Source organism: Scleropages formosus, chromosome 14 (assembly GCF_900964775.1).
Source record: "Scleropages formosus chromosome 14, fSclFor1.1, whole genome shotgun sequence".
Lineage (NCBI taxonomy): Eukaryota > Metazoa > Chordata > Actinopteri > Osteoglossiformes > Osteoglossidae > Scleropages > Scleropages formosus.
In genome coordinates, this window is record NC_041819.1 from 2,109,729 (window position 1) to 2,122,437 (window position 12,709).

General features: G+C 47.3%; 1 protein-coding gene across 1 annotated transcript in view; it reads right to left on the minus strand.

The window, feature by feature from the left end:
* adam23a (ADAM metallopeptidase domain 23a) overlaps positions 1–12,709 on the minus strand; it is a 33,924-nt gene that overhangs the window by 15,060 nt on the left and 6,155 nt on the right. Inside the window, exons 4-8 of the mRNA XM_029257739.1 lie at positions 10,349–10,412; positions 4,970–5,052; positions 1,133–1,196; positions 735–807; positions 418–485 (exon numbers count right to left, since the gene is read on the minus strand). Coding sequence (XP_029113572.1) covers positions 418–485; positions 735–807; positions 1,133–1,196; positions 4,970–5,052; positions 10,349–10,412 — 352 coding nt within the window. The remainder of the gene's footprint in view (positions 1–417; positions 486–734; positions 808–1,132; positions 1,197–4,969; positions 5,053–10,348; positions 10,413–12,709) is intronic.

The window sequence follows — 12,709 nt, forward strand, 5'->3', positions numbered from 1 at the left end:
GGGAAGAGGAAGGAACACAAATACGAGCTATAACGCTTCTAACGCTGTGTGTGAAAGCATCACAGGTACTGAGAAGAGCAATCTTTGAAGTGACAGAGGTGGAAGACAGCTTCAGCGGCACACTTCTGGTGCAAAGGAGGTTGCAGAGGACTGAGATGCTGGGTGGTGTAGGGCTGCTGCGAACTCTTTTGTAGGAAACAACGTAGAATGGTAAGCACAGCCAAACAAGTGGTGCAGTTGTTAAAGTACTGGACTTGTGGCCATAAAATTATGGCTTCACACCCCAAAGAGGGGGACAGAAGCTGTTATATACACCTGAATTACATCAGCAAGTATCTTCCTGGTTCAAAGACAAGAAAATCCTCTAATTAAACATAATGTTAATTGGTGTAATGTAAAGGCAGGTAATATACTCACAGCACGCTTTTTCCTACGCCAGAACCAAGGCAGGTCTCCTAGCTCAGAGAGCATCTTCTCCTCTTCGACTGTGAAGGCACAAACATAAACACTCTCATGTTACCATGGTAACCTGGAAATGGTGTGATCTCACACTGAAGTTGCTATAAGCTTAGGACAGAACACCAAAAGGCCTCAGTGCCTGACAGGACACTGACTTTTCTTGTTATGTCCTGTGACCATAGAATGAAAAACATGCCGGACCGAAATGATGTAGTCATGCAGTCATATAGCATGAAGGTCATAACTTGACATTACTGCGATTAATCAGCGCTTACTTGGAGTGTTCAGGCCATTTTTCCACTGCAGACTGTGCGCCCTGCGCAGCGTGTGGGGCCGTGCTGCTGTGGCCTGACACGATTAGACGTCAAACATCAGTAAAGTCCAGACAGAATACAAAATCCAGAGAAAACCGAATACATTGGCACCGCATGTTATGAATATTTAAGGTACGAATTTTCAAAGATACAAACACGCACCCACCAACCCAAATTCAATAGCTGCTTGTCCTGAACAGGGTCGCGGTGAACCGGAGCCTATCCTGAAAGCACTGGCCACAAGGCTGGGAGGACGAACGCAAGACCCTGGATGGGACGCGAGTCCATTCCAGCATAGCCATACCTGCACACACTCACTCACCCTCAAATCCTTGTCTGTCTCACTGAGAAGCACTTACTATAAATTGAGTCTGTTGCAGAGGCTCAATCAGGTACACGTAGAGTCCATCGTCAAAGAATCCGCTGTCCGCCGAGAACACAGAAGAGGGAGACGGACAAAACAGTCCATAAAAGTCAAAGGGAGAAAAGACAGAAGAAGAGGTTATGATGCTTACTTGCACTGATCGCTTTCACCATGATTATTATAAGTTTCTAGAAAACACTCGCAGAATAAGCTTAGATTTACATAGTTTTACTGAAGGAACCCAGTCTAATTAGGGTTCCCAAGGGAACACTTTTGGAGTCCTATTTAACACAGAAACAAAACCTTCCTTTACACTGACTGGAGGATGATCTGAGAAAGATTTAGTATCACCTACATGAACGTATGCAGTGTATTAGCGGAAGATAACGGAATCACTCGAAGTTTAATCTCATAGCCGTTATCGTGCAGAATAATGATTTTAGGAATTCTCACCGCATTCTATGTCTGGAAACTCAAACTTATTATTGACTTACTTTCAAAAAGTTGAAATATTAGGAAGAAGATCATATAAACTGTAATGTTTACTTGACGCTTCTCGCCAAAGCAACTCACAATGCAGGTAAGGTGCTTACAATTATTTACCCATTAGACAGCTGGGTAATTTTACTGGAGAAAATCAGGGTAAGTTCCTTGCTCAAGGGTACTACAGCTGGAGGTGGGAATTGAACCTGTGGGTCCAAAGGCAGGAGCTCTAACCAGTACACTTCCAGCTATCCCATCCTATTTACAATAACCTTTAAAATACACTTTAAAACTACAACCATACCTGCATTTACATTCATATAAAAACTTCTGATCAAGCATTTATCTGGATACTTTCAGTCAGTTCTTTGCATAGTTTTGGCAGAGGAAAGAAGGTGTCAAATTAATTGAATTGAACTGAACTGAAGTCTTTATTGTCATTGTACTGTGGGGCAATACAACAAAATTATAGCGGTATTCACTGAGTTCTTTAGACAACAATATAAAACACAAAAACTTAAAATTAAACAATTTAAACAAAATAATACAGTATACCAGTAAGGCACTAGGAGAGACAATAAAAGTGTTACAAATAAATAAAAGACGGACAATGAAGTGCGTGTGTAGGTGAATGTATTGTGTGCGTATTTCAGGGGTAAAAATCAGGCAGCGTTCAGCTCTTTCACAGCTCTGGGGAAGAAGCAGTTTTTCATTCTTGTGGTGAGCGTGTGACTTGTATGTCCTGTATCGCCTGCCAGAGGGGAGCAGTTTAAAGAGGTGGTGTGCAGGGTGAGTGGAGTCCCTGATCATTTTGGAAGCTCTGCTCTGGCATCTGGACAGATAAATGTCTTTGACTGCTGGTAGCTGTGTGCCGACGATGCTTTGAGCCGTCCGGATGACCCGTTGCAGAGCCTTCTGTTCTTCTCTTGTGCGGCTGGCGTACCATGCTGTACCACACTCTCCCCTGTACATCAGTAGAAATTCACAAGAAGATCCTGGGGCGGTCTTGCGCTCCTCACTCTTCTAAAGAAACAGATTGTTTCAAGAAGATTGTTGAGTCTTTCCAATGACAGTAGAGGTGTGTGGCCCGAGAGAAGTCTTCTGCGATGTTCACCCCCCAAGAATTTGAAACTGGGGACTCTTTCCACAGCCTCGCCATTCATGAGCACAGAACTAGGGTCAGTTCTCCTTTTCTTCCTGAAGTCCACCACAATCTCCTTCGTCTTCCAGGTGTTAAGAATGAGATTGTTGGTGGAGCACCAGGCTGTCAGGTTTCGTACCTCGTCCCTGTGTGCAGTCTCATGATTGTCCATATAGCAAAAATATCAAATCATTATTACTTGTTAAACTGGCTTACAATTGTTACTTTCTAGAATGCCCATGAGGGGTGGGCAACCACTGGCCCGTGGACCCGCAGAGGTTTTTTTCTCCCTCAACCTTCAATTGGGAGTTTTTGTTCCTTTCCCCGGTGGCCAGTAGGCATACTTATAGCTCTATAATAAGTTCTTTATTATGGTAGTCATTAGTCGACTGTCTTCTTTGTTTGTATCTGTTTTTCTTGCCTTATGCATGCGTTAAAGAGCTCTGTGTCACTGCGTGAGAAGAGTGCTCTACAAAAGATTCAAGAGTTTATTATCATATGTACAGTAAACAGTGTGTTACACCATACAATGAAATTCTTACTCTGTGAATCCTCCCAGCAGCCTAAGACATAAATTCTAAATTATAAGGACATAAAGAAAGAAAACACAAGGCGTAAGTTACAAATTTACAAAATTACAATTAGTGCAAATGCAAGAAACAAAATATGTGCATATATAAAGTGTACAGTGTGCAGTGCAAACATGGAAGACATGTATGTGCAAAGTACTGCAGAGGTAGATTGGGTCCTGTTGTTGTTCGCAATCTGAAAAGGGGTGTGTATGAGCGCGCAAAGAATGCAACGGTAGTCTGTAGTGTCTGATGTTATTAGCATTGTGGGTGTGGGTGTGGGAAGGATGGGGTAGTTGACACCTCTCAGGATCAGAGGGTAATCTGTGTCTGCAGTGATGGGGGGAGAGGCAGTGGATGGGTGTCATTCACAAGCCTGATGGCCTGTGGGAAAAAACTGTTTTCAGCCTTGAAGTTCTGGCTTTAACACTCCTGTAGCATCTGCCTGATAGTAAGGGTGTAAAAAGGCTGTGCTGGGGGTAACTAAATGTCCTTGATGATGTTGATGGCTCTCCTGATGGCTCTGGCCTGGTAGAGGCTCTCCAATGTTGGTAAGGCCGTTCCAGAGATGGTTTGGGCAGCTCTCACCACCCGCTGTAGAGCCTTACGATGTTGTGCTGTGCAGCTTCCAGACCAGACTGTGATGGAGCTGGTGAGGAGGCTCTCAACTGCACACCCATAGAAGCTTCTGAGGATTCGGCTTGGCATGCCAAATTTCCTCAGCCTTCTCAAGAAGTGCAGACGCTGACATGATTTCTTGACCAGATGTGTAGTGTTATGAGACCAGGTGAGATCTTCAGTAATGTGAACACCCAGGAATCTGAAGCTGCTCACTCTCTCCACCCCTGTTTCACCAATATGAAGTGATAAGTGCTGCTCCCTCCTCCTCGGTGGAGACAATCATCTCCTTTGTTTTGTTGACATTCAGGGAGAGATTGTTGTCCCGGCACCACTTCACTAGGTCAAGCACTTCCTTCCCGTATGCTGACTCATCGCCTCCCGTTATCAGTCCGATGACTGTTGTGTCATCGGCAAATTTGATGATGCTGATGTTGTTCTGGGAGGCCACACAATCATGGGTGAAGAGTGCATAGAGCGTGGGGCTCAGCATGCAGCCCTGCGGAGTTCCTGTGTTTATGGTAATTGACCTGAACGTGTGGTTCCCAATTCTAATGGACTGGGGTCTCCCCGTTAGAAAGCCCAGAACCCAGTTGCAGAGGGTGGGTGGCACACTGATGGCGTCCTCTAAAAATAAACTGAATTGAATTGAATCGAATAGTCTGTAATCAAACCAATGACTGTCGTATCATCTGCGAACTTCACAACGGTGTTTGTTTCAGGAAGTCCAGAGTCCAACTACAGAGAGTTTGGACACCAGTACGTTGGGGATGACTGTGTTGAAGGCTGAACTGAAGTCAACTGTCAGGTTTAATGTTCAGTTTGCCCACTAAAATACCGAAACCAGAATTGGAACCTCAATCTTTTTCGAAACCCGATGGAAGACCACAGGCACAATGCATCCTACTGGTGTGTTCAGACTCGCAAAGCATTTCATTATGTACAAATGCACCTCACACACACACACACACACACACACACACACAACACTGAAGCAAATATAACAAGTAAGTGCACTTACTGCAGACCGTTGCAGGTAGACAGGGCCACATAGGAGTGTTTGTTGCCTCTCACCTGGCCATGGTAGTAGCAGTGCTCCCCACCCTGCACTCATACATGGAGAATCATCAGCAACCAAAACCAATCATATCAACATTTACCAAAATACCTCATATCTCTAAGCGTCCTCTGGAATTTCCACTGAAATTCATCCAGGATAACAATACTATTCATTAGGTTGCAACAGGTATTAGAATTATAGCTGTATTCTAATGAAATACAGCACTAAATGAGGAGGATCCTCTCTAGCAGCCCATCAGTAGATTATGAGACACTCTGTGACAAAGGTCTGGAGAATTGTTCCCTGCTTGCCATCGTAATGATCGAATGAAGCCTCAAGAATGAAAAGAGAAGGTACGGGTCTGTCGTAACCATTCCCCAGTTGAAGCAGGTGTTGCACTTCAAACTGGACGAGTAAGAATTTGATCAAATTTAGAAGAAAGACCACTGATGGGGGAATAGTAAGTATTTGAACTTTGTTTTCATTCTCAACAAGTTGAAAATCACTAATAAATGTGCGAGACAGGACAGAGTACAGCATGAATATTCTGAAAATTCTGTATGAATATGTATCACTTTACTTTTTGTTATATTTTATATTTATTTGTCTTTTTATGTTTTATTAGAAGGGGGGGGGGTCTAGTTACCACTAATAAGTTCTTACAATATGTCTTACATAATGTCTTACAATAATATCATGTAAGATACTTAATACCTTACAACAGTAAGGTCTTACAGTTCTTATGGTATGAATGTCCTGACTGGCTGCATCACTGCCTGCTATGGGAGCTGCTGAGCCCAGCATTGTAAAGAACTGCAGAGGGTGGTGAAGTGGGCACAGCTCATCGCTGGCTGTGAGCTTCCATCATCCAGGACATCTACACAGCCAGATGCCTTAAGAAGGCCGGGGCCATTCCTAAGGACCCCAGTCATCCTGGTCATACACTATTTTGTCTGCTGTTGTCCAGTAAACGTTACCAGTGTATCAAATCAAAATCAAACAGACTGCAGGATACAGTGGCTTCTACCTCCAGCCTGTTACACTCCTGAATGGTCAAGCAGCATCCAAATTCAACTCATCTGCTTTTTGTTATAGTTTTACTTAATAGTTACTAGTGTTGCCCAATTCCTATTGTGTTGTATTTTGCAAATGTTTTTATATTATTTGTAATCTTAATGTATGTTGTTACTGTTTTTTATCCCCCCCCCACAAGCTTGCAGAAAAAGACATTTCATTGCCAGCAACCACTGCTGTACGCTGTATTGTTGTGCATTTGATAAATGATTGATTAATTGATTGATTGATTGATTGATTGATGGATGGATGGATGGATGGAGTGGCGCAATCAACCCCTTGCCATCTATTACACTGCTTGGTGTGTTGGGTTTGTTCTGCTGTGGGCAAATATGCTATACCTACTAGTACTCTTTTTAATGTTGTTTACATGACTGTGCTAATTGTGCCGCTCACGCTACCGAAGAAACCCATCCATCCATCCATCCATCTTCCTCCGCTTTTATCCGGGGCCGGGTCGCGGGGGCAGCAGTCCGAGCAGAGTACTCCAGACCTCCCTCTCCCCGCACACCTCCTCCAGTTCCTCTGGGGGAACCCCAAGGCGTTCCCAGGCCAGCCGGGAGACATAGTCTCTCCAACGTGTCCTGGGTCTGCCCCGAGGCCTCCTCCCAGTGGGGCAAGCCCGGAGCACCTCCCCAGGGAGGCGTCCAGGAGGCATCCGGAACAGATGCCCGAGCCACCTCAACTGGCTCCTCTCGATGCGGAGGAGCAGCGGCTCTACTCCGAGCCCCTCCCGGGTGACTGAGCTCCTCACCCTATCCCTAAGGGTGCGCCCAGCCACTCTGCGGAGGAAACTCATTTCTGCCGCTTGTATCCGCGATCTCATTCTTTCGGTCATGATCCAGAGTTCATGACCATAGGTGAGGGTAGGAACGTAGATCGACCGGTAAATTGAGAGCTTCGCCTTACGACTCAGCTCCCTCTTCACCACAACAGACCGGTACAATGACCGCATTACTGCAGACGCCGCACCGATCCGTCTGTCGACCTGCCGCTCCATTTTTCCCTCACTCGTGAACAAGACCCCAAGATACTTAAACTCCTCCACTTGAGGGAGCAACTCCCCCCTAACCCGGAGGGAGCAATCCACCTTTTTCCGACTGAGAACCATGGCCTCGGATTTGGAGGTGCTGATTCTCATCCCCGCCGCTTCGCACTCGGCTGCAAACCTCCCCAGTGCACGCTGCAAGTCTTGACTTGATGAAGCCAACAGGACCACATCGTCCGCAAAAAGCAGAGACGAGATCTCGCGGCCACCAAAACAGACACCCTCCGTTCCCTGACTGCGCCTAGAAATTCTGTCCATAAAAATAATGAACAGAATCGGTGACAAAGGGCAGCCCTGGCGGAGTCCAACATGCACCGGGAACAGGTCTGACTTACTGCCGGCAATGCGAACCAAGCTCCTGCTCCGGTCATACAGGGAACGAACAGCCCGTAGCAACGAGCCCCGAACCCCATAATCCCGAAGCACCCCCCACAGGATGCCACGAGGGACACGGTCGAATGCCTTCTCCAGGTCCACAAAACACATATGGACTGGTTGGGCAAACTCCCACGAACCCTCCAACACCCTAGTGAGGGTATAGAGCTGGTCCAGTGTTCCACGGCCAGGGCGAAAACCGCATTGCTCCTCCTGAATCCGAGGTTCGACTATCGGTCGGATTCTCCTTTCCAGTACCCTGGCATAGACTTTCCCAGGGAGGCTAAGGAGTGTGATCCCCCTGTAGTTGGAACACAATCTCCGGTCCCCCTTCTTAAAAAGAGGGACCACCACCCCGGTCTGCCAGTCCAGAGGCACCGTTCCCGAACTCCACGCGATGCTGCAGAGGCGTGTCAGCCAAGACAGCCCCACAACATCCAGAGACTTGAGAAACTCGGGGCGGATCTCATCCACCCCCGGAGCCTTGCCACCGAGGAGTTTTTTGACTACCTCAGCAACTTCAGCCAGGGTAATGGACGAGTCCCCCTCCGAGTCCCCAGCCTCAGCTTCCTCTACGGAAGGCGTGTCGGAGGGATTGAGGAGATCCTCAAAGTACTCCTTCCACCGCCCGAGAACATCCTCAGCTGAGGTCAGCAGCGCACCACTTCCACTGTAAACAGTGTTCGTGGAACACCGCTTCCCCCCTCTGAGTCGCCGGACGGTTTGCCAGAATCTCTTTGAGGCCGACCGAAAGTCTTCCTCCATGGCCTCACCGAACTCCTCCCAAGCCCGAGTTTTTGCCGCGGCGACTGCCAGAGCCGCGCTCCGTTTGGCCCGTCGGTACCCGTCAGCTGCTTCAGGAGTCCCATGAGCCAGCCGAAGAAACCCAGTTTAACAAAAACATATGTATTTATTGGCTGTATGGTTACACTTAACTACATTTATCTGGAGCTTTTCTCCAAAGCAAGGGGGTGTGGTGGTGTAGCAGGTTTGACCAGTGCCTGCTGTGTGGTGGGGCTTAGGTTCAAGCCCTGCATAGGGTGCCTTGCAGTGGACGGGCATCCCATCCTGGGTGAGTCCCCTTGGCCTTGCACCCTGTGTTGCCGGGTTAGACTCGCCACAACCCCGCCTGGGAGAAGCAGTTGTAGACCTTGGTTGGTTTTCTCCAAAGCAACTTACAGTGTTAATCTACCTACAGTTATTTATACAGCTGGAGTAATTTTCAGAGTAAATGCCTTGCTCAAGGGTACTACAGCAGGAGGTGAGATTTAAACCTGCCACTACTGAGTCCCACGGCAGCAGCTCTAATCACTATGCTACCAGCTATTCCTTACCGCCGACCGAACTAGTCCCAGCGCCACCTCGATTTCCTGCACTGTGAGAGGATCCAGAGCTCCCTGCAGCTGTGTAATGTGAGAGCTCCTCCCGGGCTCCTTCTCCCTCTCCCACAATGTTCCACCATCCCATGGTGCACTGCTGTGTGCAGATTAGCAAAACCATCTCCCTCTGGTCATGTGACAGGTGTCCCAAGAGCAGAGCCCTGCTGAGTCAGCACCCAGCTGCCACTTTCCTGATTAAACAGCAGCAGCAAGATCTTGAGCTTCCCTGTACAACTCTCCACCAGCCAGTGGTTTCATCACAGAGCTATTAATATCACCATCTCTATCTTACTATTACCATCATTACAATGGCTTTAAATGGCTATGTCACTGGTTTCATCTCACACACAAACTGGATGAAGCCACTTGTCCCAAGCAGGGTCGCAGCAAGCAGGAGCCTAACGCAGCAACAGAGGGCGCAGGGCTGGGGGGAAGAGGACACATCCAGGACGGGACGCCTGTCTGTCGGAAGGCACCCCAAGCGGGACACGAACCCCAGACCTGCTAGAGAGCAGACACAGGCCAAACCTGCTGTGCCACCACACCCCCCTCACTGGATTCACAATACCTGGAAATACACTTGTGGACACTGAAAACTTTTATTATAGGTTATTGTGGCACAGAGCAAGGTTATGAAACCTTTACGTAACCCCTAAGAGCTTACTAGTGGCAAATAACACCCCCTTATCATGAAACATAAAAAGAAAAATAAATATAAAATATAACAAAAATTAATATTATGCATATAATGTTCTTAAAGAGTAGAAAAAGTGCATGGTCCAAAAGACAAACCACAAGATGTAGTGGGTGCAGCTCAGCTGATGATGTGAGGACTATTGTGATGAGAGCTGATACAAGGCTGCAGAAAGCCTGTTAAACCAATTCAGAGCTCATCCTGTCTTAACCTTGCCTGGCACTTGGTATGATGGCCCATCATTCTAGAGTAGTCTAGAAAAGACCAGACAAAATCCACGAGGCTGTCATACAGCGCTGAACTGTGTACGTAATCATACGAGAGAGATCCACCAACAAAGTGTCACAACTCAAGAAAGCATTCCTTAATTTAATTCCATAATGAGTACATGCAACTCCACCTTCATCCAAACCAGAAGAAAGAGCACAGACACACATCATCCTATTTGCAGACATTATTCACAAACGTGCACAAATACACTTTCGCGGCCTTTCGTGCCCATACTTACACCTTCATATAACAAAATGACACTGGAATTTAATGCAAACCATTACAGAGTATGTTCATCACAAAGCAAGGGTTTTCAACCCTGGTGCAGGCAGACCACAGAATCGCTAACAAACTCAGCAGATGTTACATTACTTCACTCACGGTAATATGTTGTTCAGTCCAATATTTAAAGGATCAGGGAGCCAAAAATTCTGAACACAGTCAGTCCCATCAGGACCGGGGTTGAGAGCCAGCGCTGTAAAGAGTTATGAACACCCTACCTTTGATTGAACAGGTTTGCCATCCTCATAGTGGATCTCCACATAATTAGAAGACAGCAAGTCACTGGAAGGCAAAAGAAAACAGAAAAATCACTCCTAATGACATCTGGTTTTTCAATGTAGAAGATCAAACTTGGGGTTGGCGTAGGGGTAGGGCTGGTGCCTCACAACTCCTCGGCTCTGGGTTCAGGTGCAGATCTGAATCTGGCTCAGTCTGTATGGAGTTTCCGTATTTTCTCTGTGTTCCTTCCAGGCGTTCCAGTTTCCTCCCAAAGACGTGTTTCAGATGATCTGGTGACTCTTAATTGTCCTTAGTGTGAATACAGCAGCTGAGTGAGTCAGTCAGAAGGGCTGTGGTGGTGCAGTGGGTTTGGCCTGTGCCTGCTTTCTGGTGGGTCTGGGGTTCGAGTCTTGCTTGGGATGCCTTGTGATGGACTGGCATCCTGTCCTGGGTATGTCCCCTTCCCCTCCACCTCCAGCCTTATGCCCTGTGTTGTCAGGTTAGGCTCCGGCCTGCTGCAACCCCACTTGGGACAAGCAGTTTCAGACTATGTGTACGAGTCTGTGTTTCTGTCCTGTGATGGACTGGTCCAATACAGTGTGTACCCTGCTTCACATACCACGTTTCCCTGATAGGGACTACGGGACCCTGGATTGGACAGATGTTTGATGACAAAGGGAGAGAAACAGAAAGGACTCTCTTCATGGACTCATATCACAGTTGCTACTGTGAGCCTTTACTAAAGCGGGCAGCTGAACAACTGCTATTCAAAGCAACTCAGTTTGACCCCTTTATTCAGCTGGAGCTATTCAGGTTAAGTACTTGCTCAGGGATACAGGACAAGAGGGCGCCTCCACGGAACCGAATATGCAACCTTCAGGTTAAAAAAAAAGCTTGTGTCCTTCACCACAACGATACCCGGGACACAAAAAACAATGTTCTAGCGGTATCACCCTCAGCCCAGAGTCAGGTCGCGACACAATCCCACATTCGTAAGATAAAGCAGGGAGATGAACGGTACGCAGAAGAACAAGGATACAAAAATACAGCCGCTGCATCTGGCACCATGGGACAGACTTTGGCGAAGACAAAGAAGTAGGTAGATGTGGATGAGGGGGAAGGAGGGGAGGAGATAAAGAGACCAAGGAAAGGATAGCGAGAGAGAGCTGAGGGGAGAGGGGGGAGATGGAGAACAGCTGGCAGAGGTAGGAACAGGATAAAAATAGAACTGAACACAAAGAGACACACACACACACACACCCTCAGGGTTGGAGAAGGATGTCCTCCACAAAGCACAGATCAAAGTCAATTGTGCCTGACGGATGGAGGGAAGGGATGCGACCCTCATCTGCAGGAGTTCTGCATGCGATCCAGCCGGGTTCTCCATCGGGCCACTCGTTGGGGAAAATTACGCCCTACAGGGCGGTATTCACCACATAGCGAGCGGCTTCTCATCAGGCAGCGGTGTAACCCCGCAGTCCCGACTCCCAGGGATCACCGCAGCCTGAGCGAGCCACGCGGCTGACGCGGAAAGCCACGATCCTGGAAATATGGCACGGCATTAAGCGTCTCGCTAGAGTGGGGCTGAAGCGCTAAACGCTGAAAGCCAAGTGCAGCAAGGGGAGTCTGAGGAGCTGCGCACTGTCTGGAAGAGGCTCCTGGGAAAGCAGCTATTTTTAGCATCGTGGTTGAGGCAGGGAAGACGAGGGGAGTGGGGGGGGGGGGGGATGTGAGGATGTAAGGGGCAGCGAGGTGGAGAACATCGTACTGCAGTATGAAAGTGCATGTGTGTATTGAGACGGATGTTCCTCCAGGGCAAAGGGAGGTGGAGACAGAAGCATTGCGGTGCGTGTTCACGTGCGTTTTTGTAGAATTGTCAAAAATTGCAGCAGTGCATTTTCACAATGTTTGAAGGGTGTGAAGACGATGTAATCTGCAACTGAAGTCCGCTGTCAGCCAGTTTATTTCTTTCCATATGATGTAAATCATAGTGAGTGACATAATGTACAAAATACTCAGTTTGACATGTAAGTATTTGGTAAAAAAAAATTTTGACTTCACTGCCCTGCACAAGGCGTGCAGCCCCCTCCATGAGGCTTGAACTCAAACAATTCTGGTCGTGTATCCAGGTCCTCAGAGCTCCCGATTTTATGATGAACCCCTGTGGTGGTTTGGTGATGGGGACTCTTAGAGACTCTTGTTCAGGATCTGACCCAAATACACTTGCTTTCAAGTGGAAAAGACTCAACGGTCATATTTGCTCCGCAAAAATCTTTAAGTTATGAACTCATTTAGGTTATGCTTTTCTCCAAAGCAATTTACAACTCTACATTTTTTACACTAAGCTACTTACAATTAGG